The 23,232-nt window shown below is 41.0% G+C and overlaps 1 protein-coding gene across 11 annotated transcripts in view; it reads left to right on the plus strand.

Annotated features, from left to right (window-relative positions):
• erg (ETS transcription factor ERG) overlaps positions 1–23,232 on the plus strand; it is a 301,473-nt gene that overhangs the window by 142,621 nt on the left and 135,620 nt on the right. Inside the window, exon 1 of one of the 11 annotated variants that reach the window (XM_063050376.1) lies at positions 7,715–7,845. The exons of 9 other annotated variants lie outside the window; for them this stretch is intronic. In XM_063050376.1, coding sequence (XP_062906446.1) covers positions 7,828–7,845 — 18 coding nt within the window. In that variant the 5' untranslated portion in view covers positions 7,715–7,827. Of the gene's footprint in view, positions 1–7,714; positions 7,846–7,958; positions 8,186–23,232 lie in introns of those variants that run through there. One more of the 11 variants, XM_063050378.1, reaches the window with a different exon arrangement.

A 23,232-nucleotide genomic window follows, 5' to 3' on the forward strand; every position in this document is an offset into this window, starting at 1 on the left:
TTATATGTTAGAAGTATGTGAACGGCAAAGGTCAATAGGCCAACACGTTATAAGTGCTTGCCTCACTAAAGTAAAAATGAAGCTAAGCGTATACCTTCCCCTGAACTCCGTGTTTTTCTTTCAGTCAGTTTTGTGTTTTGGAGTTGCCTTTAATCTTTGATCCTCTTACTAATCAAGAACCTACCACCAACTACCATTTCAAATATACCAACTGATTTGGCCTCCACAGCTGTCTATAGCAATGAATTCCACAGATTCAACACCCTCCGGCAAAAGAATCTCTGGAAGCAGTATAATTTAAATTTTTCTAAGGTAGAGGTAGATAGATAGTTGAAAGAGAGTATGTAAGCACTGATAATGGTTAGAGAGAGATACAAAGTTAGAGTTACAATCACATCAGTAATCACAATATTTAATGCTACAGCAGGATTGAGGAGCACTACTTCCAGTTCATGTAATTATATGTTCAGATATATTTCTATCTAGCGTCTAGTGAACAGAATGGAAATGATTTTTGTTTGATCACATTATATACAGTATTTATATTAAAGATATCCTGAAATATTGTATTTTTAGCCAGTAATTATCTGTATACTTGCAGCATCTGACCTTGCAGAAACTCTGCAAAGGTAGTATTTGACAGAGACCTTTGTATCCTCTTTAGTCACAGGTGAGGTCTCAGAGCACTGGCAAATAGTCAGTGTTGTTCATTTGCTGAAGACAAGCAATAGAGGTAAACCGTGAAATTATTCAGCAGGACTGCTGAAGGGTCTCTCCCCAAAATGTCGATTGTACATTTTTCCATTGATGCTGCCTGGCCTGCTGAGTTCCTCCAGCATTTTGCGAGTGTTGCTTGGATTTCCAGCACCTGCAAATTTTCTCGTGTTTGAAAATATAGGCAGAAGAACTTTTTGTCAGCGGTTAGTAAAGTACTGGAGAAGATGCTTTGTGAAAAGATCTCCTCATGTCTAGAAATACAGTGACATTAGGGATAGTCAGCATAACTTTGAGTGGTGGAGGTCATGTTTTATAATATTGATTGAGATTTTTAAGGAGGCAGCAAATGTGATTGTTGGGAGTAAATGGGGACAAATGGATTTCAGAAAAGCATTTGACAAGATCCCTGATAGCTGGCTGATCCAAAGGATCTGTGATGTCTTGGTAGAATGGATTCAAAATTGGTGGATATGTTTTCAACAGGAATCAGACACACACACACAAACACACACACACACACACACACACACACACACACACACACGCACACACACACAGTACTGATAGTACATAGTACTGTGATAGTACTGTGCAAAAGTCTTGGGCACATATATATAACTAGAGTCCCTAAGATTTTTGTACAGTACTGTATCTGTCAACATGGAGCGGGAGTGGATTTGTAAATCTGGCAGGAGGAAAGGATGTTGGGAATAGTGAGGGTGGAGCACCACGGGAAGAGTGTGGGACAGGGGTCAGAGAAGGAGTGCAGACACACCCAACCCTGAGACACCAGGTAAGGTTATTTGATTCCAAACAATTAGCTTATTGATCATTACAGAATGTGTCTCTAGTGCTTCCCAGTCTCTCTCCTCTCCCTTCCCCTTTTCCCAACCATGATTCCCCTCTCCCTTCCCCTTTTCCCAACCATGATTCCCCTCTCCCTGCATCTTTCCACTGTCAGTCAACAATAGAGACCCATATCAGAGTCAGATCATGAACTCTTTTTTTGTGTGGTGGCAGTACAGTACAATACATAAAATTTCTGCAGTACTTTCCAAAAATTTTAGGCGTCCTAGTTATATACATCAGCCTAAGACTTTTGCACAGTTCTGTATATATAATTGATTTGGATGAAAATGTAGGTGACTTGGGAAATAAGTTTGTGGATGACATAAAAATTCATGGTATTTTGTGGAAACCTTACTTGTTATGAGCCTGTGATGCTACTGCATTGCACCTGTACATACACAAACTTGCACAAATTACAATAAACTTTGATTTTGACTATGGATAGTGAGGAATTTTCAAAGGATTCATAAGATCATAGACTAGTCTGAAATGTGACCAGTGAAATGGTAAATAGCCTTTAATCTGGACAATGTTTTGAGATGCTGCTCTTTTGGAGGTCAAATGTAACAGCAAAATGCACACTAAATGGCACGGGCTTTCGAGGCATTGATGTACAGAGGGATCTCGGGGTTCACGTGAAAAGTGGCAACATGTGGAGACAGGAAAAAGTCAGGCGGTCTGCTTTCCTGCATTAGCCAGGGCATTGAGTACAAAGGTTGAGAAGTCATGTTGCAGCTGCACTAAGCTTTGGTTTGGCCAATGTGTAGTTCTGGCTACTGCATCACAGAAAGAATGTGGAGGCTTTCGAGAGGATGCAGAAGAGGTTCACCAGGCTGTTGCATGGAATAGAAAATATTGGTTATAAGAGAGGTTGGACAGGCTTAGACTGTTTTCTCTGGAGAGTCAGAGAGTGAAAGGTAGCTGATAGTAGAATATTAAATTGAGAGACATAGATAGAATAGCAAATCATAAACACGAGGAAGTTGGCAGATGCTGGAAATGCAAAGCCAATGCACACAAAATGCTAGAGGAACTCAGGAGGTCAGGAAGCAGCTATGGAAATGAATAGATAGTCATCGTTTCAGGCCACGTGCTGAAGAAGAGGTCTTGACCCAAAACGTCGGCTATCTATCAATTTCCAAAGATGATGATGCCTGACCTGCTGAGTTCCTCCAGCATTTTGTGTGTGCTGCCATAGATAAGATAGAAAGTCAGAGTCCTTTTTCCCCAGGAGAGAAATTTCAAATTTAGATGTTTGTAGGTGTAAGGTGAGGAGCAGAAAATCTAAAGGAGATTTATAGGGCAATTTTTTTATACAGCCAAGTAGTAGAAGCAGATAGGTTAGCAACATTTAAGAGGCATTTAGATTGGCCCATGAATGTGGGGGAGGGATATGGACAATGTGCAGGCAATTCTGCTATTTGTCATGGCCTGCACAGAAACTGTGGGCCAAAGAACTTAAACACAAGGAATTCTGCAGATGTTGGAAATTGCAGCAACACACATCAAAGTTGCTGGTGAACGCAGCAGGCCAGGCAGCATCTCTAGGAAGAGGTACAGTCGGCGTTTCGGGCTGAGACCCTTCGTCAGGACTAACTGAAGGAAGAGCTAGTAAGAGATTTGAAAATGGGAGGGGGAGGGGGAGATCCAAAATGATAGGAGAAGACAGGAGGGGGAGGAATGGAGCCAAGAGCTGGACAGGTGATTGGCAAAAGGGGTATGAGAAGATCATGGGACAGGAGGCCCAGGGAGAAGGAAAAGGGGGAGGGGGGGAAAAAAACCCAGAGGATGGGCAAGGGGTATAGTCAGAGGGACAGAGGGAGAAAAAGGAGAGAGAGAGAAAGAATGTGTGTATATAAATGTGTATACGGATGGGGTACGAGGGGGAGGTGGGGCATTAGCAGAAGTTAGAGAAGTCAATGTTCATGCCATCAGGTTGGAGGCTACCCAGACGGAATATAAGGTGTTGTTCCTCCAACCTGAGTGTGGCTTCATCTTTACAGTAGAGGAGGCCGTGGATAGACATATCAGAATGAGAATGAGATGTGGAATTAAAATGTGTGGCCACTGGGAGATCCTGCTTTCTCTGGCGGACAGAGCATAGGTATTCAGCAAAATGATCTCCCAGTCTGCGTCGGGTCTCGCCAATATATAGAAGACCACATCGGGAGCACCGGACGCAGTATATCACCCCAGCCGACTCACAGGTGAAATGTAGCCTCACCTGGAAGGACTGCCTGGGGCCCTGAATGGTGGTAGGGGAGGAAGTGTAAGGGCATGTGTAGCACTTGTTCCGCTTACAAGGATAAGTGCCAGGAGGGAGATCAGTGGGGAGGGACGGGGGCGGGGGTTAATGAATGGTCAAGGGAGTTGTGTAGGGAGCGATCCCTGTGGAATGCGGGGGGGGGGAGGGAAAGATGTGCTTAGAGGCGGGATCCCGTTGGAGGTGGCGGAAGTTATGGAGAATAATATGTTGGACCCGGAGGCTGGTGGGGTGGTAGGTGAGGACCAGGGGAACCCTATTCCTAGTGGGGTGGCAGGAGGATGGGGTGAGAGCAGATGTGCGTGAAATGGGGGAGATGCGTTTGAGAGCGGAGTTGATGGTGGAGGAAGGGAAGCCCCTTTCTTTAAAAAAGGAGGACATCTCCCTCGTCCTGGAATGAAAAGCCTCATCCTGAGAGCAGATGCGGCGGAGACGGAGGAATTGCGAGAAGGGGATGGCATTTTTGCAAGAGACAGGGTGAGAAGAGGAATAGTCCAGATAGCTGTGAGAATAGCCAAAGAACTTGTTCCTTTGCTGTACTCTTTTATGTTCTAATTAATTAGGTTGATTGTCATTGTCTATATGATTGGGAAGAAAAGAAAGGTAATAATTTGGAAGATGGGGGTGCACTCGGTTAAAGTAACCACACGGTGTCCAATCAAAGGTGTATTTGTTTATCTTGTATGTTATTGCTGGATACTAAGAACTCCAAGTACTGCAGGACTATCCCGTCAGCAAGATGCTCGATAGCTAACTTATTAACTATAAGTTAATAAAATATAATTCTAAATGCATGTAGTGCACAGCACAGATACACATTAAAGAGTAAACCCTCGATAGTAGAGTAATCAGTGAACAGCTCGTGGTGCTAGTACAAAACCTCGGTGGCAGCAGGGTTTTCACAGTCTGAGGAAAGGAGCTTTTACCCAGTCTGGCATTCATAGTCACGATGCCCTTGTACCTTCTTCCTGACAGTAGTGGTTCAAAGAGATTGTGGGGTGGGTGGCAGGCATCCTCAACAATGCATTGGGTGCTTCGTCTACAATGCTCCCAGTAAGTGCCACAAATAGGGGGAAGGGAAACTGCAAGAACCAGACCAGAATTCACTAATGTTACTCTTTTCTCAATGGTGACCTGCTTCTTCCTCTGTGTACATCCTCAGGAATGACCATAAGATTACAACTCATTCATGTTACTTCAAAACACAAGACAGAAATCTCCTCCATTTCCTCTGCAGTAACTCTTTATAATCCACAAACCATCTGGTGACATGCCTTTTAGCGGAGTACCATTGGTCCAAAACAATGAGAGGAATGAGAAAAGCCTGACTCTGTTATTTAGAATAATGTCGGTGGGGGGGGGGGGGGCTTTATTACAGGAAACATCAATCCTCGGCATTATCACTTTACCCAGGAATCCATAGCAAGAGTGAGATTTGAAGGCAATCTGGGCAGCTTTTAGGAATTGGTTACATACTGCTGTGGTACCATGAATAAATGACAAAACATTAGAGAAATAAAATAGATAGATAAGTGAGTAATGTAAGGGAAGAATTATGAACATAACTTGAATTAATTCCTACCCAATGACTTCAATTACTCTGTAGTAGATAACTTTATCATTTCATTACTGTTCTCTTGCAGTGTATAGTCAATACATAGAAAAAACATTTTCCTGCAGGTTAATGATGTTACATTAAATTAAGTTACACAGTCAGATTTTAACCTGACTTAAATTTAAAATGGGAAATAGTTGTACAAAGAGAATAAAGAGAGTGGCGGGGTGGAGATATTTCTCTACCAAGGGAGGAGGCGCTTCTTCCCTCCGTTGGCCTGCAGGTCATCCCCGGGCAAGGTGCTTAGCCCCCTTCCCCGATCAGAGTCACGTGAAGCCATGGGCGCCTGTGGTGGATGAGCAGTCGGTGCAGATCACAAGTCCTAGTCATGCGACCAGTGACGCCAGACAGACAGTCTCTGAAGAGAACTGATAATGGCTGGGGTTACCGCTCCTTAAAGACACTGCCTAGATGAAGGCAGTGACAAACCACTTCTGTAGAAAAATTTGCCAGTAACAATCATGATGAAAGACCATGATCACACATAATGATGATGAATGGTTGTACAAAGAGGACAACGAGAAACATTCTAACTGATGCCTAGCTGTAGTTACAGGAAGAAGCTTCACCGAGGACTCTCAAGAATTCTGACAAGGCTTGTGTGTTGCTGAGATCCTGAGTAGGACACTGCCCCGTGTTTAGATCCTGGTACTGTCACTCATTATGGTAAGGTCAAGGGAGAGGTTCCAGATAAAGAGTGTTCCAACCATGACCTCAGCGGTGAAGCTATAGATGATGATGACACATCACAATGATAGTGAAGGTGGAGGAGGGCTTTGGCAGTGGACAGACCCCAGTCATCTTGCATTGATGTCTCCAGAAGACACGGTACATCATTAAAGACCCCTCACACCCTCTCCATGAACGGTTTGTTCTTCTGCCATCAGGCAAACGTTACAGGAGCATCAAAACTAAAACCACAAGGCTACTGAACAGCTTCCCCCCACAGGCAGTCAGACTGCTAAATAGCTGCTCTACCTGACGCTGCTTTGGACACTTTTAACTTGCACTGGACACTTATAACTTGATTTTAACTGACATGTGGCTGTTGTGTTTTACTATTTATTGTTATGTTTATTATTTAGTGTTGCATTTGTTATGTTATGATTGCACTGCTCCTGAGAAACGCTGTCTCATTCTGCCCTGCAGAGCTGATGTACGGTTAGAGTGACAATAAAGTTTTTTAAATCTTGAATCTTTGAATCTTGAATTCCATGCCACTGGACCGTGACTCTGATCTATCAAGGATCGTGTGACAGCTGCCTGTGCACCAGCCTCCCCACGTTAAACAAAGTCACACACTGTCATCCTCCATTAAGGGAATCATCCCTTGCAAGAACATCATATTCGACTTGAGTGGTAGCAAACAGGATGCAAACTAGGACATGCAACAACTAAAGATGTGAATGGACTTGCACTAAGTTCAGACAGTCAGATGTGTTTGGCCAGGGTGGAGGAAAGGGAAGAAGAACTTGGTGTGGAAGTGATTATGGTTTGAGATGTCTGGTTTTTAATGGACATTTTATAATCATGTTTGTGTTTGCTGCATAATACTTGATTGATGAGGAACCAATGATTTGGCCCTCTTCGTGTCCCGTACTGGAACAAGTCATTGGGTATATTTAAAGCACAGGTTAATAGATTCTTGATTAGTCAGGATAGGAAGGGATACAGGAAGAAGGCAGGAGATTGAGGTTGAGAGGGAAATGGATCAGCCTTGACGAAATGGCGGAGCAAACTCAATGGGCCAAATGGCCTAATGTCTGCTCTTACATGTAATGGTCTTAGGTATTTCACCGAAGGTCACTTTAGCTTCTCTAGAACATCCTTTCACTGACAACATAGATCAATGATGTGAGATACCAAAGGCATCTGATTTTTACAAACAAAAATCAACAAATTCAGAAGAAGAGGGGGAAAGATGTAATGGTGCAGGGAAGAGTGGAGGAAATAATGATGGCAATAATACAGTGCAGACTGTCTGCACTTCAGACAAGCTAAGGTCAGGGTTTTAAACTCATGTTTTAGTAAGACATTTGCATCCTGTGGTAAAACTCAGTCACCATCATTGTACACCTGCCTTGAGTTCTAACTTTCGAAGTGCAGAGTGAGGAAAGAGCAAAGAAAAGCAATCATAAACTATTCGTCAAGAAAAACAACATTGTTTTCTGGTCTCTCTTATCTCTGTACTCCAAAATATCCTGTTTCTTAGAGCTAAGCCAGCCAGAACCAATAGAAACCTCTTCCTGCTACAGACTGACTTCATTTCCCAGACTTAGCACAATCTCGCCGCCTCTAAAAAAAACTTCAACAACTCTGACTAGGCATAAGTTTCTTTAACAATATACAGATTAGAAAAAAAAGAACGTACTTTTGAGTTAAAATGGCCACCTCAATAAAGGTAAGATTCGCTAGAATTGTCTTTTAAACGCTGTGTTGCAAATCATTGCTCTTCGCCAGATGCGTTAAACGGTGAAAAAAAGCAACACCCTCCTTTCCACAATGGAAGGCAATGAGCAGATTTCCTTTGTGCTGCCTGTAAAATTTCCTCTTTCCTACTCGGACTGTCTGGGTTGTTTGAAAAACTTTCTGAGGAAAAGATAGAGATTTTCACACATGATCTGGACAGAAGAGAAGTGCTATATCATTTCTTACTATCTTCTTGAATTTTTTTTCTCTCTCTATCGTGGTGCCACTGTCGAGAGTTTGGTTGAATAATCACTTGAAAGAATGACAGTAAGGTAAGTTGCAGCCCTGAGAATTTTGAGTGCAGAACGGAGTCCCTTTATGAGATTATTGGGTAATTTCATTTTGCATTTGATACATACTCTAAATTGTAAGTAATATTCATCTTGCGGTCCATTGGTGCCAGATTGTTGGTTGCATTGCGTATAAAGAAATATCAATACAAGTTTTGGCTAAATATTTTTGCAAACTTACCTGTTTAGATGAAAGTCATGGATAAATTTCGGTAGATATTTGTAGAACTGAAATTATTTTACTGGGTTTATAAATGTGAATCGCCGTGCAGAGTTGTTAGTACAAAAACACTCATTCAGCTTATCCTTACAACTTTAAAAATAGAAATTTTCATTCCAAGGAATTTTGCTCCTCACAAAGAATAATAAGCACCTTCTAGGAAGCAGAATGAAAGATGTTTTTATTAACATATCAGAACTGTGCAGTAGTGTATGGAATCTGAATTTATATTGAATCTCAATTTGATTCAACACATATTTATTTATGTGTTCTAATTTTAAATTCTCCTGTTTGTGGTGCTGAAAGTTACTGAGATATGTTTTAATGAAGAGGCTTTTATGACTATATTTTGAGGTTACTTGAAATTTAGGGACAAAATTGTGAACAGACTAGCTGTCTGGTGGGTGTGGTGGAGTGGACATATGGTTGGTGTGTGCTTGTCTTTATATATAATATGCATTTCATGAGGTGCAATTCTCTGCCTGGTATAGCAATGAACCTTGTTTTCAATTTCATTCGTAAAGCACCTCCCTACAACGCCCAAAAATGAAACATATACAGTATCCTTTTTAGTTCTCAACTGTGAAGAAAACATTTCCCAAAACCCCTTTCCTCGTTTAAACTGAAAAGGAGGAAGCTATTTATAAGAACGCTGGTATATGAGGAAAGTTAACTGCTGCAGGACGGGCCAGCGAAACTTGGAATCAAACTTCACTTTGATGCCTTTCAGCGTTTTTCTGCTCGGATGTTCTACTAACAGGCAGTAATGGTGCTAGTCACCTTGAAGATGTCAACATGAAAACAGAAAATAAATTGTAAATATATAACTCACTGGGACTATGTTGACTCCACAGATTAAATACAGTGCACTTGGCATAGAGGTATGTCATATTTCATTTTGGTCTGTATTTTTCCTAAGCTGAGCTGCAGCACTTGAACAGAGCGAGCAAGAAATCATTCTTGAGGCAGCAGATGACAACTCCGCTAAATGTAGAGTATTCCAGCACGCACGGACTGCTTTTCTGCATAGGCTGTGTGTGGGATGAATGCTCGGCAGCCCAGTTACAGCTTCACGCTTGTGCTCGTGGAGAGAGACGGCCAGTCAGGAGGTGCTGGCAACCGCAGTTGGAACTGCAGTTTAAGCAGCAACACAGCCGATGCGTACAGGACAAAAATCTACTGAATGCTTGAATGCGCAGCAAATGTGCAGTATCACAATCCTTCTGGTTTCACTTTGACGATTTTGACTGAATATTCTCTTTGTATTTCAGTAGCTTCGAATTTCTTCAGTAATTTCTTTTCCCTCCACAACTTTCTTTTCTTTGCCAAAAAACGTCACTGAGTAAGAAATTGCTACTGCCTACATTATGAGGCCTCTTGTACCTAATAAAGCAGTCACTGAGTGTATGTTCATGTTCTCCTGCTGCTGTAGCCTATCCACTTCATGGTTCGATGTGTTGTGCATTCAGAGAGGCTCTTTGGTACACTACTGTTGTAACGTGCGGTTATTTGGGATACTAAAGCCTTCTTGTCTGCCTGAACCAGTCTGGCCATTCTCTTCTGATTTCTCTCATTCGCAATGCATTTTTCCCCACAGAGCTGCCACTCAGTGGACATTTTTCTGGATTTTTTTTCGCACCATTTTTGTAAACTCTAGAGACTGTTGTGCATGAAAATCCCAGGAGATCAGCAGTTTCTGAGATACTCAAACCACTCAGTCTGGCACCAACAGTCACTCCACAGTCAAAGCCACTTAGGTCATATTTCTTCCCCGTTCTGATGTTTGTTTTGAACAACAGCTGAACCTCTTGAACACATCTGTATGTTGTTATGCATCGAGTTGCTGTCACATAATTGCCTAATTAGATACTAACATTAATGAGCAGGTGTACAGGTGTGCCTAATAAAGTGGTCACTGAGAGCACTTTGATAGAACTATAGCTTTGTTGTAAATGGTGGCAGGTCACCTGTCCTATATTTCTGTCTTTCACTGGGAAATGCAGACAGAAGTCATCAGTCCATTACTTCCTCTGTGGTTTTCCTTCTTCTCCTTGTAAAGAAAATCTTAGTATTCTGCCTCTCCCAGGTGGGCACCTTCAACTTGCTTATGGAAAACACTAATTTTTTTTAATACCAGTAGTTTTTTACAAAAAAAAAGAATCTTTTACTTTTAACCACACTTGTATAAATCTATGTTATGACTTCATAATGCCCTGAGGGATAATTCTTAAAACTCAGCAGGATTTTATTACTGAAGACTAAGTGGCACCAGTAATAATTAAATTGATGAATAGTCCTTGTGCACATTCAGTCTTGTGGATTTGTATCTGAACTATAGTTATATATGTCTAAAGTTATAACCCCCTAGGAACACAACAACTAGGCTATTCTGCTCTGATAATTTTAACACTAACAGAATAAATGTTTTAACAAGTCCGAAATTATTATAGTAATCTTCTGACTACTTCTCAACTCATAACCTTCTTGAAATTATTCATCCAAAATTCTTTCTTATCTATCTTGCCTCACAACATCCCTTCTGTGTTTACTAAGCAACTTTAGTTATTAGTCAGTACTGTGTTAAAAATAATTTTCTCATCTTTTGCCTTCAAATTCTTCCACAGTGTCACCTCCCCCTTACTGGATAATTACTTCCACACCTATATCCCTTTCAACTTGCACATCCTCAATTTCCATCAGCTTTGGGTGGGGGGCGGGGGGTCATTTGTTCCGAGTTGCCTAGAACTTAAACTCTGGAATTTCCTTCCTTCTTAACTGTGTTCCTCTACCTCTCTCTTCTATCAAGATCATTTAAGCTTTTAGTTGTCTGCTTTATTCTCTTCATGAGTCTTTTTTTTTCAAGCTGATCATGTTCTTGAGGTGTTTTCCTATGTTAAAGACACAATATATGTGGGCTGTTGTTTGCAGAGGGCAATTCAAAATTGCATCATCTATAACATTAGGAACAATGTGATTTATTTATTAGCTCCCTTCTGATCTTCTTAAAAATTAAACTCTCTCTTTAAATTATTAAAACAGAGAACATTACAACATTGTGATGTTGTGCCAACATTTTAACCTGCTCTAAGATCAATCTAACCCTTTCCTCCTGCATGTTCTTCCATTTTTTCTATCATGCACATGCCTATCTAAGAGTTTCTTAAATGTTCCTAATGGATCTACCTCTATCACTACCCCTGGCAGCCTGCTTCATGCACCCACCACTCTCTGTGTAAAAGAACATATCTCTGATATTCCCTCTATACTTTATTCCAGTCATCTTAAATGATGGCCCCTTGTATCAGCCATTTCCACCCTGAGGAAAAAGTCCTTGTCTTTCCAGTCTATTTATGTCTCTAATCATCTTGTACACCTCTATCAAGTCATCTTTTATTCTCCTTTTCTCTGAAGAGAAAACCCTAGCTTGCCCATTCTATCCTCATATGGCATGCTCCCCAGTCCAGGCAACATCCTGGTAAATTTTTCTAAAGCTTCCACATCCTTCTTATAATGAGGTGACCAGAACTGAAAACAATATTGTTTGTTGTTATTTCTGTCAAACAAGGGGGCAAGTGGAAATTCAATTTCCGGTTTCAATGGGGCAAATGTTGGAATCAATACAACGATAATCTGGTATACAGAAGCAGGAGTGACATAAAGAAAAGTTTTAGCTTGTAGTGAGTAGTCATGATCTGCAGTTCACTACCTGAAAGGCAAGCTAGGAAACAAAGTCAATTGTTGATTTCAAAGGGGAACTTTTACCCTTCAACCATTAGGCTCCTGAACCAGCGTGGATAATTCCACTCACCTCAACTCTGAACTGAGTCTACAGGAATCAAGACTCTACAGCTCCTGCTCTTCATATCTATCTATCTATTATTTCTTTATGTGTATTTTCACAATTTCTCTGATTTTACATGTTTGTTGTTTGTCGGTCTTTCTGTGTAATCCTTCATTGGTTCTATTGTATTTCTTTGTTTTACTTTGAATTCCTGCAAGAAAATGAATTTCAGTGTAGTATATGGTGACATACAGTTTATACCATGTGACCCTCTTATCTGGCTCGTTCCCAAACCTGTATTATTTTATATTAAGCCACAGAACAGCTAGTAGTTTAAAATCTGTAAGTCCCTCCTGGATATTCATATTTTTTTCAAGTCAGTTTTAATTTATATTATGCTTGTGTAATTCAAATTTTAAAACATTTCAGTAATATTGAAATAGACAACAATAAAAAAAAGTCCTCAGCTAAATCAAACAACTTTCATCATCCACTGCCAGAAATCCTTGGAAATCTCTTTCCTTCCCTTGTAGCAGGAACCTTTCGAACTTACTTGGGCCTGCAGTTTTGTTTTGGAAGACTGCAATATAGACCTTTGGCTGACTGGGAGTAATGGCTGTATACTGGCTGGCTTTAATGTTCTCAATATTTGATAAATTTAGAACTTATATAGAATTTATAACAATCTATCAAGAAATTCTTCATGGTCTTGTGCATAACTTCATTCAGACTGAGTTTGTAGTCTGCATTCATGCAAGAAATTTGAGTGTTAAATCTGCACCAAACGTAGGATGAAGCATTTTACCTATGCTGCTTGATAACTGACTGATTTAATAGACTCAATTTATATATTAAGCTGATGACCACTGAAAGGTGCTCGTAGGTTATTGTTCAAGGACAGATACAAGGGAGGCATTGGCTGACAAGTTTAGAACCAATGGGCACAGTCTCGGCATAAGTGGTGTGATTGAAATGATGAGAAATTCCTTAACTGAGACGCGGAGAATCTTTGGAATTCACCACTCTGAAGGAGTGTGGAGGCTCAGTCAATGTGTTTATTTTTAAATTTTATTTATTTAGAGATACAGCGTGGAATAGGCCTTTCCAAGGGGCTCAGCTGAGCAAGCCCTGAATTAACCCTGAACTAAGCATTGGACAATTTGCACTGACCAATTAGCCTACTAACCAGTGTGTCTTTGGATGGTGGGAGGAAATGGGAGAGCCTGGAGAAAACCCGCACATTCCACAGAGAGGATATACAAACTCCTTACAGAGGATGCTGGGATTGAACTCTGAACTCTGACACCCCGAGCTCTAATACATTGTGCTGACCGCTACGCTCCCATGGCACCCTTTTTCTTTGTTTGTTCAATGTATCTAAATATTAGGGGAATCATGGGTTATGGAAATAGTGCTAAAGAAGTGGTGCCAAGGTAAAAGGTTATCCACGATATTAATATTATTGAATAATAATTGAGTGAAAATGATCAGATAAACAGAAAAAAAACTAAAATGGAAGAAAAAGGAAGGAAGTCTGTTTTTTAATTTAAATGTTTTCAGTCTCTCCTAAACCATTTATTTTGCTGCCAAGGACATTGATTAGCATTCATTAGGCTTTATTCTATCAGTGCTGTAAGAGTATTTACACAAAATAGGTGGGAGACCTGAAGACAAAAATTTGTTTTCTTTAAGAGTGAGGTCTCACTAGCTGGACACAATCTTTAGATATTTATGTGCAATCATGCATTGAACTGATACCTGAAGTTTCCGCATTATTTCTTCACAAATTTTAGTGTGTAACAAGAACCTCAGTTTAACTCTGATAATCTATTCTAGTCAGGCGTGGCCGTGCCCACGTTTTAAATCAGACGGACTGGAGAAGTATATTTTGAACAGGTCCAATGAGTTCCAAATTTCTCCTGGAAGTAGAAACCAGCTCCGTAGCCCATTGAGTCCATGTCAAGTACTCATTTACGTTAATGCTACAAGAATCCCAGTCCTATTCTTTCCACATCTCATAATTCCCCTTCCCCCAGATTCCCCCACTCACTAACACATTAGAGGCAGTATACACTCAGTAGCCACTTTATTAGGTACGCCCTGTGACTAATAAAATTGTCACTGAGTGTATGTTCATGTGCTTCTATTGCTGCTCTAGCCCGTCCACTTCAAGGTTCAACATGTTGTGCATTCAGAGATGGTTTTCTGCACACACCACTGTTGTAATGTGTGGTTATATGAATTACTGTCGCCTTCCTGTCAGCTTGACCAGTCTTCCCACTCTCCTCTGACCTCTCTCATTAACAAGGCATTTTCACCCACAGAACTGCCACTCACTAGATGTTATTTTGTTTTCTTCTGTATCATTCTCTGTAAACTCTAGTGACTGTTGTACGTGAAAATCCCAAGAGATCAGCAGTTTCTGAGATACTCAAATCACCACGTCTGGCACCGACAATCATTCCATGGTCAAAGTCACTTATTTCACATTTCCTCCCCATTCTGATGTTTAGTCTGAACAACAACTGAGCCTCTTGACCGTGTCTGCATGCTTTATGCATTGAGTTGCTGCCACGCGATTGGCTGATTGGATATTTGTGTTAACGAGCAGGTGTACCTAATAAAGTGGCCACTGAGTGTATGCCACCAAACAATCAATTAGCAAGTCTTTGGGATATGGCAGGAAACTTGTATGCCAGAAGCAAACCTTTAGGTCACAGCGAGAACATGAAGACTCCACAGAGATGATACTGGAGAAGAGGATTGGACCCCATGTTGCTGTTGCTGTGAGGCAGCCACTGTGCTGGCTGTGTCAATGGGCTGCCTCTGTGGAATTGAATTTAATCTCATTGAATGATGAGATTAGCGGTGACTTACTCTTTTCTTCGTTTATATGACCATATTGTGCTTAATGTTAAATACAAATTTTCAGGGGAGAGAACAAGAAGAGTGTTTTTTTTTTGATGTAGAGGTGCCACCAGGATTAACCATATAACCATATAGCAATTACGGCACGGAAACAGGCCATTTCCGGCCCTTCTAGTCCGTGCCGAACTCTTACCCTCACCTAGTCCCACTGACCTGCACTTAGCCCATAACCCTCCATTCCTTTCCTGTCCATATATCTATCCAATTTAACTTTAAATGATAACATCGAACCTGCCTCAGCCACTTCTGCCAGAAGCTTGTTCCACACAGCTGCCGCTCTCGGAGTAAAGAAGTTCCCCCTCATGTTACCCCTAAACTTTTGCCTTTTAACTCTCAACTCTATCTATCCCCCTCATAATTTTAAATACCTCTATCAAATCCCCTCTTGTAGATTGTAGTTGGAACTGAGACAACTTCATGGATCAGTACATGGATGGAACATGGATGGGAAGGATATGGAGGGCTTTGGTCCTGGTGCACGTCAATGGGAACAGGCAGTTTAAATGGTTCAGCACAGACTAGTTGTCTCTATGCCATACTTTTCTCTGACTCTATGACTATAAGCAACATTAATGCGGTAGGCAACGGAGACATAGGGAGAAATCGGAAGAGCATAGGCACTTGGCTCTAGCTTTCCACTTAAGTTTAACACCAATAGGCATTGCATCAGCAGCTTGGTTCCTGTGTTGTAATTCCTATGTAACTTTTTTGTATGTTATGAAAGCTTTTGTATGTTATGAATAATTAGCTATGTGTCATTTGCCTGGAAAATTTTTCGTTTTCAGAAGCAACCTTCCATGAGGGAAGACACCAAGTTTTTTAAAGTCAGCCATTTCACACCAGGTTTAATGCTGTTCCTTGGGTTACCTCAAGGCTAGAATCTGATCAGGAAATACAGATTCAGTATAGTTTATTAATATTTGTGGATGTTATCAAATTTTCCTATTGCCTGTTATTATTTTCACGTCAATGCTTCTGTAGATGGAAAATAATTCGTATCAAAATTTCAAAATGTTGCCAGATCACAATGAAAGTGCTTAAGTACGTGCTCTGACATAGAGAAAGCAGAAAGTTGTCAGATTCATTGCTGGAGAGTGCCAGGGAGGGAGGGGCACTACAACTAACTTAAGTGCCTTGAGTTAGAAACAAAGTAATCAACCAAGCTTCCTACTTCGAATCATTCCACGGACAGCCTCAGCAGAAAGTATGTGAGATGCACAGGGTTAGATTTAGCAGTTTTCCTCTTCAGAAGTTGATTACTTGGCTGGACTCTGTGAAGAGCTGAGGCAGGATAGTAGCTTAGCAGTTAGTGCAATTGTTTTACAGCACCGGTGGTCAGCGATTGGTGTTTGATTCCCCACGCAGTCTGTAAGGAGCATGTATGTTCCCTTAAGACCATGTGGGTTTCCTCCAGATGCTCTTGTTTCCTCCCACATTCCAAAGACACATAGAGTACTTCAGGTTTGTAAGCTGTGGGCAGGCTATACTGACACCGAAAGCATGCCGATACTTGGAGGCTGCCCAGCACAACCCTTGCTGAGTTGATTTGCACTCCACTTTATGCTTAGAGGCACATGTCACAAATAAAGTGAATCTTATTTTATCTTATTGAGTGACCGAGATTATTGATGGCTCTGGTCATTTCCTTCACCAGCAGTTGGATGATTTCATTGATTAAAATATCATTAGAATATTAATTTCACATGGTTTATTTAGATTGCCAATGGAATTAGAATTAGTCTACTGAAGATTGGGGGTCTAGTTAATGAGGAAGGATGGTGTGGTAGAAGATGAGAGGAAGGGGTGTAGTATTGATGAGCCTAGCAATCTCACCTTTTATAGGTCTGAAGTTAGCAGTCTCTGTTTAGCCTGATGTACCTAGTTATGTTACATTTTCCCCGACATTATTTTCAGAACGGTATGTGCCTTATTGCTCACAATGAAAGAATGTATGGCAGGTTGGAATATAATAAATCCCACCAGTCAGGGTTGGAATAGTTCTAAAGTTCCTTCCTGTGAAATATAACTTATTCTTTCTGTGTCCACAGAAGCCTTTTAGGATTAACTGTCAAGAGCTATGATTTTTTTTTTGTTAAGTAAGCTGAGCCAATAACGACCATGTTTGTTTTGGAACATCCTTTTTGCTCATGACGGGAAGATGCTGAGGTCTTGACCCAGCGCCTTAGCACAATGTGTGTGGTTTCACAACTGCAAAAGCAGCAGGGACCTGCAACTCCTGATTGGTCTGATTTGCACAACAGCTATGAATCTACGTACGTTGGCATATTCCAGACTGCAGGAGTACGTGTTAAGGGTTGCAGTGAAACTTAATGTAGCCAGCACAAACTGTTGTGGCAGGACTATAATCCGACCAAGCCCACTGCCACCAGACGTTGAGAGTTAAGCACATTGTAAAAGGCTCTCCAAGATTTGAAGTTTGTATTATTCAAAGAGGCCACAAGAATGTCAATGTGCTCTGTACACAGATGTATGTCAAAGTAACACATAAATGTAATGAAAGAGTAGAAATATAATGAAAACTAGGCACTATTTTTGCATTACACACACGCGTACATTTATTTGTTTTTTATTTATTTTTTAAATTTATTCATTTATGAGATGTGGGCATCGTCAGCTAAGTCAGTATTTACTGCCTGTCCCTAGTTGCCCTTGAGAAGGTGCTGATGAGCTGCTTTCTTCAACCACTGCAGTCCCCGAGGTGTAGGTACACCCATGTATGTAATGAATAATGTTTATTTTTGATTTTAGAAAACTGCAGTTTCCAAGATGATTCACATCCAATTAATTCAGTACTAACAATTATGTTTAGTGTTCAGAATCATTTTACCTGCAGTAGAAAGTAGAGAATCTGTTTTCAGGTTAGACAGGCTGTGGTGAATGATTAGCATTTTCAATAAGAAAGGAAAGCGGAGTAAATTTAGTTATGATGTGTCTGAAAACTGAACCCTCAGGGTTTTCAGAGAAAGAATTCCTATCATCTTCAATTCTCTTTCTCCTCCTCACCACTCTACTTAGGCTTATTTTGAGTAGTTGAGAAAGAGTTTTGCACTACCTTACTTCCCATTTTTCTATTTTCTATTTATGATTTATAATTTAAATTTTTAATATTTACTAATTTTAACTATTTTTAATATTTTAATATTTAATATTTGTAATCCAGGGAGTGTGAAGCGCAGAATCAAATATTGCTGTAATGATTGTACATTCTAGTACCAATTGTTTGGCGACAATGAAGTATAAAGTATTCTCCAAATCGTGCTTTTGTCATAGAGACTGTACAAATCAGGACAAATACACAAAACTTACTACCAAACGCTTACAGCAAAATAGTCATTGGTTTCAGTTCTTCCCATTCATAGTGGATCAAGCATCAGACTGTTGTTGGAAATTTCTGGTTAAGCTAATAATTCTGTTATTACTCAGTTATACATCTATCAATTCTTATCAGAGTGGGTGTTTTCACGTAGTTTTATTTGAATGTTTTTTTAAATGACATTTGAATAATTTTTGTTATGTTAATGCTGCTTGCGAAATAGATTGGGAAACTTCTTGAACTGCAATGTTTCCATTGTGATGTTAAACTGGAGTTGCAGGGAGATGGGAACCAGAGTGTCAGATAGTGAAATGATTGTGGAGAAAGATGATGTTAAGCTTGCATATTACATTAGGAATCAAAAGGGCGATCATGGCGGGACTAATGTTCAATGCAAGTACTGTAGGAAAGGTGAATGAGTTTAGAGCATGGATAGCACGTGGAATTATGACATTGTAACCATTCGTGAGACTTGATTGCAGGAGGGGCAGGACTGAGAGCTCAGTGTTCCAGGGCTCCATTGTTTTAGATGTGATAGAGTGGGACCAATAAAATGGGGAGGGTTGGCATTACTACCCAGGGAAAACATCATAACAGTACTCAGTCAGGACAGAATGAAGAGCTCGTCTAGTGAGGTTTTATGGGTAGAGCTGAGGAATAAGAAAGGTATGACCAAGTCAGTGGGATTATATTATAGACCACCCAACAGTCCACGGGATTTAGAGGAGCAAATTTGTAGAGAGATCACAGACTGTTGCAAGAAACATAAGGTTGTGATAGTAGGTGATTTTAACTTTCCACACATTGACTGGGACCCCTCCCCGCCCCCGTACTATAAAAAGCTGGATGGAAAAGAATATGTCAGATGTGTTCAAAAACTTCCTTTAATCAGTATATAGAATTCCTACCTAGAGAGAGTATGATACTGAATCTCCCGTTAGGGAATGAGAGAGGGCAGGTGACAGAAGTTTCTGTGGGGTTACACTTTGTACCTAGTGATCATAATGCCATTAATTTCAAGGTAATCACTGGTCCTCAGGTTAAGATTCTAAATTGGAGAAAGGCCAATTTTGATGGTATCAAAAATGATCTGGCAAGCATGCACTGGGATCGGCTGCTTTCTGGCAGATATGTACTTGGACAGTGGGAGGCCTTCAGAAGTGGAAACTTTGAGAGTTTAGAGCTTGTATGTTTCTGTCAGAATAAAAGGCAAGGATAACAGGTCTGGGCAACCTTGTTTTTTGAGAGATATTGAGACTCTGGTTAAGAAAAAGAAGGAGGTGCATAGCAGATATAGGCAGTTAGGAACAAATGAGGTGCTCAAGAAGTATAAGCAATGCAAGAGAACACTTAAGAAGGAAATCAAGAGGCTAAAAGAAAGCATGAGGTTGCTCGAGCAGACAAGGTGATGGAGACAAGGGCTCAACAGATATATTAAGTGCATAAGGATAGCAAGGAACAAAATTGGTCCTCTGAAAGATCAAAGTACTCATCTATGCATGGAGATAAAAGAGCTGGGGAAGATCTTAAATGGAATCTTAGCACCTGTATTTACTCGGGAGATGGATACAGAGCCTAATGGTAGCGAGGTCATGGAACCAATACATATTACAGAGTAGGAGGTGTTTGCTGTCTTTCGGCAAATTAGGGTGCATAAATCCCCAGGGCCTGGCAAGATGTCCCTCAGACCCTGTGGGAGGCTAGTGCAGAAATGGCAGGAGCCCAAGCAGGGATATTTACAACATCCTTATCCATGGACGAGGTACCCGAGGACAGGAAGACAGCTAATGTTGGTTAAGAAAGTTTTCACGAATAAGCCAACAAATGAGAGGCTGGTGAGCCTGACATCAGTTGTGGGAACGTTACTGGAAGGTATTCTAACAAACTGGATATATAAGTATTTGGATTATTGGAGGGTATTCTAAGGAACTAGATATATAAGAATTTAGATAGACATGGATTGATTAGGGATAGTCAACATGGCTTTTTGTGTGGTAGGTCATGTCTAACCAATTGTATAAAGTTTGTTGAGGAGGTTACCAGGAAAGTTCATGAAGGCAAAGCAGTGGATGTTTTCTACACGAACTTTAGCAAGGTCGTTGTCAAGATCCTGCATGGCAGCTTGGTCAGAAATGTTCAGTCACTTGAATTCAAAATGAGGTAGTAAATTGTATTAGATGTGTTGGGTTTGAGGAAAAAGCCAGAGAGTGTAGTAGATGGCTGCCTCTCCAAGTGGAGGCCTGTAACTAATGGACTGCCACAGGAATTGGTGCTGGGTTTGTTGTTGTTTGTCATCTATATCAACAGTCTGGATGAAAATGTGGAAAAATGGATCAGTAAATTTGCAGATAACACCAAGATTGGGGGTGTTTTGGACAGCAAGGAAGATTGTCAAAACTTGCTGGACCAGATGGCAAAATGGACTGAAAAATGACAGATGGAATATAATCCAGACAAGTATGAGGTTTTGCATTTTGGGAGGACCAGCCAGGTTAGATCTTACATGGTGAATGGTAGGGCATTGAGGAGTGCAGTAAAACAGAGGGACCTGGAAATACAGGTCCACAATTTTGTGGAAGTGGTTCCACAGGTAGATAAGGTTGTAAAGAAATCGTTTGGCACAGTGGCCTTCAAAAATCAAAGTATTGAGTATAGGATATGTGATCTTATGTTGAAATTGTGTAAGACATTGTTGAGGCCTAATTTGGTGTGTTGTGTCCAGCTTTGGTCACCTACCTACAGAAAAGATGTAAATATGATTGAAAGAGTGCAGAGAAAATTTACAAGGATGTTGCAGGGACTTGAGGACCTGATTTGTAGGGCAAGATTGAATAAGGTTAGGTCTTTATTTCATAGAACATAGAAGAATGAGGGGAGATTTGCTCGAGGTATTCCAGATTATAAGGGGTACAGATAGGATAAATGCAAGCAGGCTTTTTCCACTGAGGTTGGGTGAGACTACAACTAGGGGTCATTGGTTAAGGATGAAAGGTGAAATGTTTAAGGGGAAGAGGGGGAACTTCTTCCCTCAGAGGGTGGTAAGAGTGGAGCAAGCTTCTGGCACAAATGGTGGTTGTGGGGTTGATTTCAACATTTAAGAGCAATTTGGATAGGTACATGGATGGGAGGGCTATGGAGGCCTATGTTCTGGGTGCAGGTTGAAAGGACTAGGCAGATTAAACCTTTGGCATTGACTAGATGGGCCAAAGGGCTTGTTTTTGTGTGGTAGTGTTATAATACTCTATGGATGTCCATTGAAATGGTGTTATGCTCCAAAGAATTTCACACCCATCACACTGGTGGTAGGGCATTGTAAATATCTTGGCTGTCATTATTACTAACTTTGAGGAATACAGGCATCAGAGTATTCCGCTTGAAGCTCATAAAATGAAAAGGAAGACTTTGTATTCCAGTTACCTGTTTCTTTCTAATAAGTAGATTAAGAAGGGACATTATAAAGTCATGTAAAGAAGGAGCTCTTTTCTAGAAATTAGGGACTTTTGAACAGGTTGACATATCATTGCTAACTTTCTGATGTCCAGAAGGACAGTAGCATTCTGTAGATTAAAACAGGTAAGAGATGGGAATTCAGAAGGAGGAAAGCATGAGTGCTGTATTGCATTGAACTGCTGCTGCTAAGTTAACAAATTTCACGTCACATGCCGGTGATAATAAACCTGATTCTGATTCTGATTTTGAAATGCTTCAGAGGATTCAGGTTAGGGTACACTCAAGTCAAGTCAAGTCAAGTTAAGTCACTTTCTATTGTCATTTCGAACATAACTGCTGGTACAGTACACAGTAAAAACAAGACGTTTTTCAGGGCCATGGTGCTACATGAAACAATACAAAAACTACACTGAACTACGTAAAACAACACAAAAACTCCACTAGACTACAGACCTACCCAGGACTGCATAAAGTGCACAAAACAGTGCAGGCATTACAATAAATAATAAACAAGACAATAGGCACAGTAGAGGGCAGTAGGTTGGTGTCAGTCCAGGCTCGGGGTACTGAGGAGTCTGATGGCTTGGGGGAAGAAACTGTTTCATAGTCTGGTCGTGGGAGCCCGATTGCTTGGGTGCCTTTTGCCAGATGGCAGGAGGGAGAAGAGTTTGTATGAGGGGTGCGTGGGGTCCTTCATAATACTGTTTGCTTTACGGATGCAGCGTGTGTTGTAAATGTCTCTAATGGCGGGAAGAGAGACCCTGATGATCTTCTCAGCTGACTTCACTATCTGCTGCAGGGTCTTGCGATCCGAGGTGGTGCAATTTCTGAACCAGGCAGTGATGCAGCTGCTCAGGATGCTCTTGATACAACCTCTGTAGAATGTGGTGAGGTTGGGGGGTGGGAGATGGGCTTTTCTCAGCCTTCGCAGAAAGTAGAGACGCTGCTCGGCTTTCTTTGCTATGGAGCTGGTGTTGAGGGACCAGGTGAGATTCTCCACCAGGTGAGCACCAAGAAATTTGGTGCTCTTAACGATCTCTATGGAGGAGTCATTGATGTTCTGCGGAGAGTGGTTGCTCCGTGTCCTCCTGAAGTCAACAACCATCTCTTTCGTTTTGTTCACATTCAGAGACAGGTTGTTGGCTCTGCACCAGTCCGTTAGCTGCTGCACCTCCTCTCTGTATGCTGACTCATCGTTCTTGCTGATAAGACCCACCACGGTCGTGTCATTGGCGAACTTGATGATGTGCTTCGAGCTGTGTGTTGCAGCGCAGTCGTGGGTCAGCAGTGTGAACAGCAGTGGACTGAGCACACAG

The sequence above is a fragment of the Mobula hypostoma genome, chromosome 6, assembly GCF_963921235.1.
Source record: "Mobula hypostoma chromosome 6, sMobHyp1.1, whole genome shotgun sequence".
In the NCBI taxonomy this organism is placed as follows: domain Eukaryota; kingdom Metazoa; phylum Chordata; class Chondrichthyes; order Myliobatiformes; family Myliobatidae; genus Mobula; species Mobula hypostoma.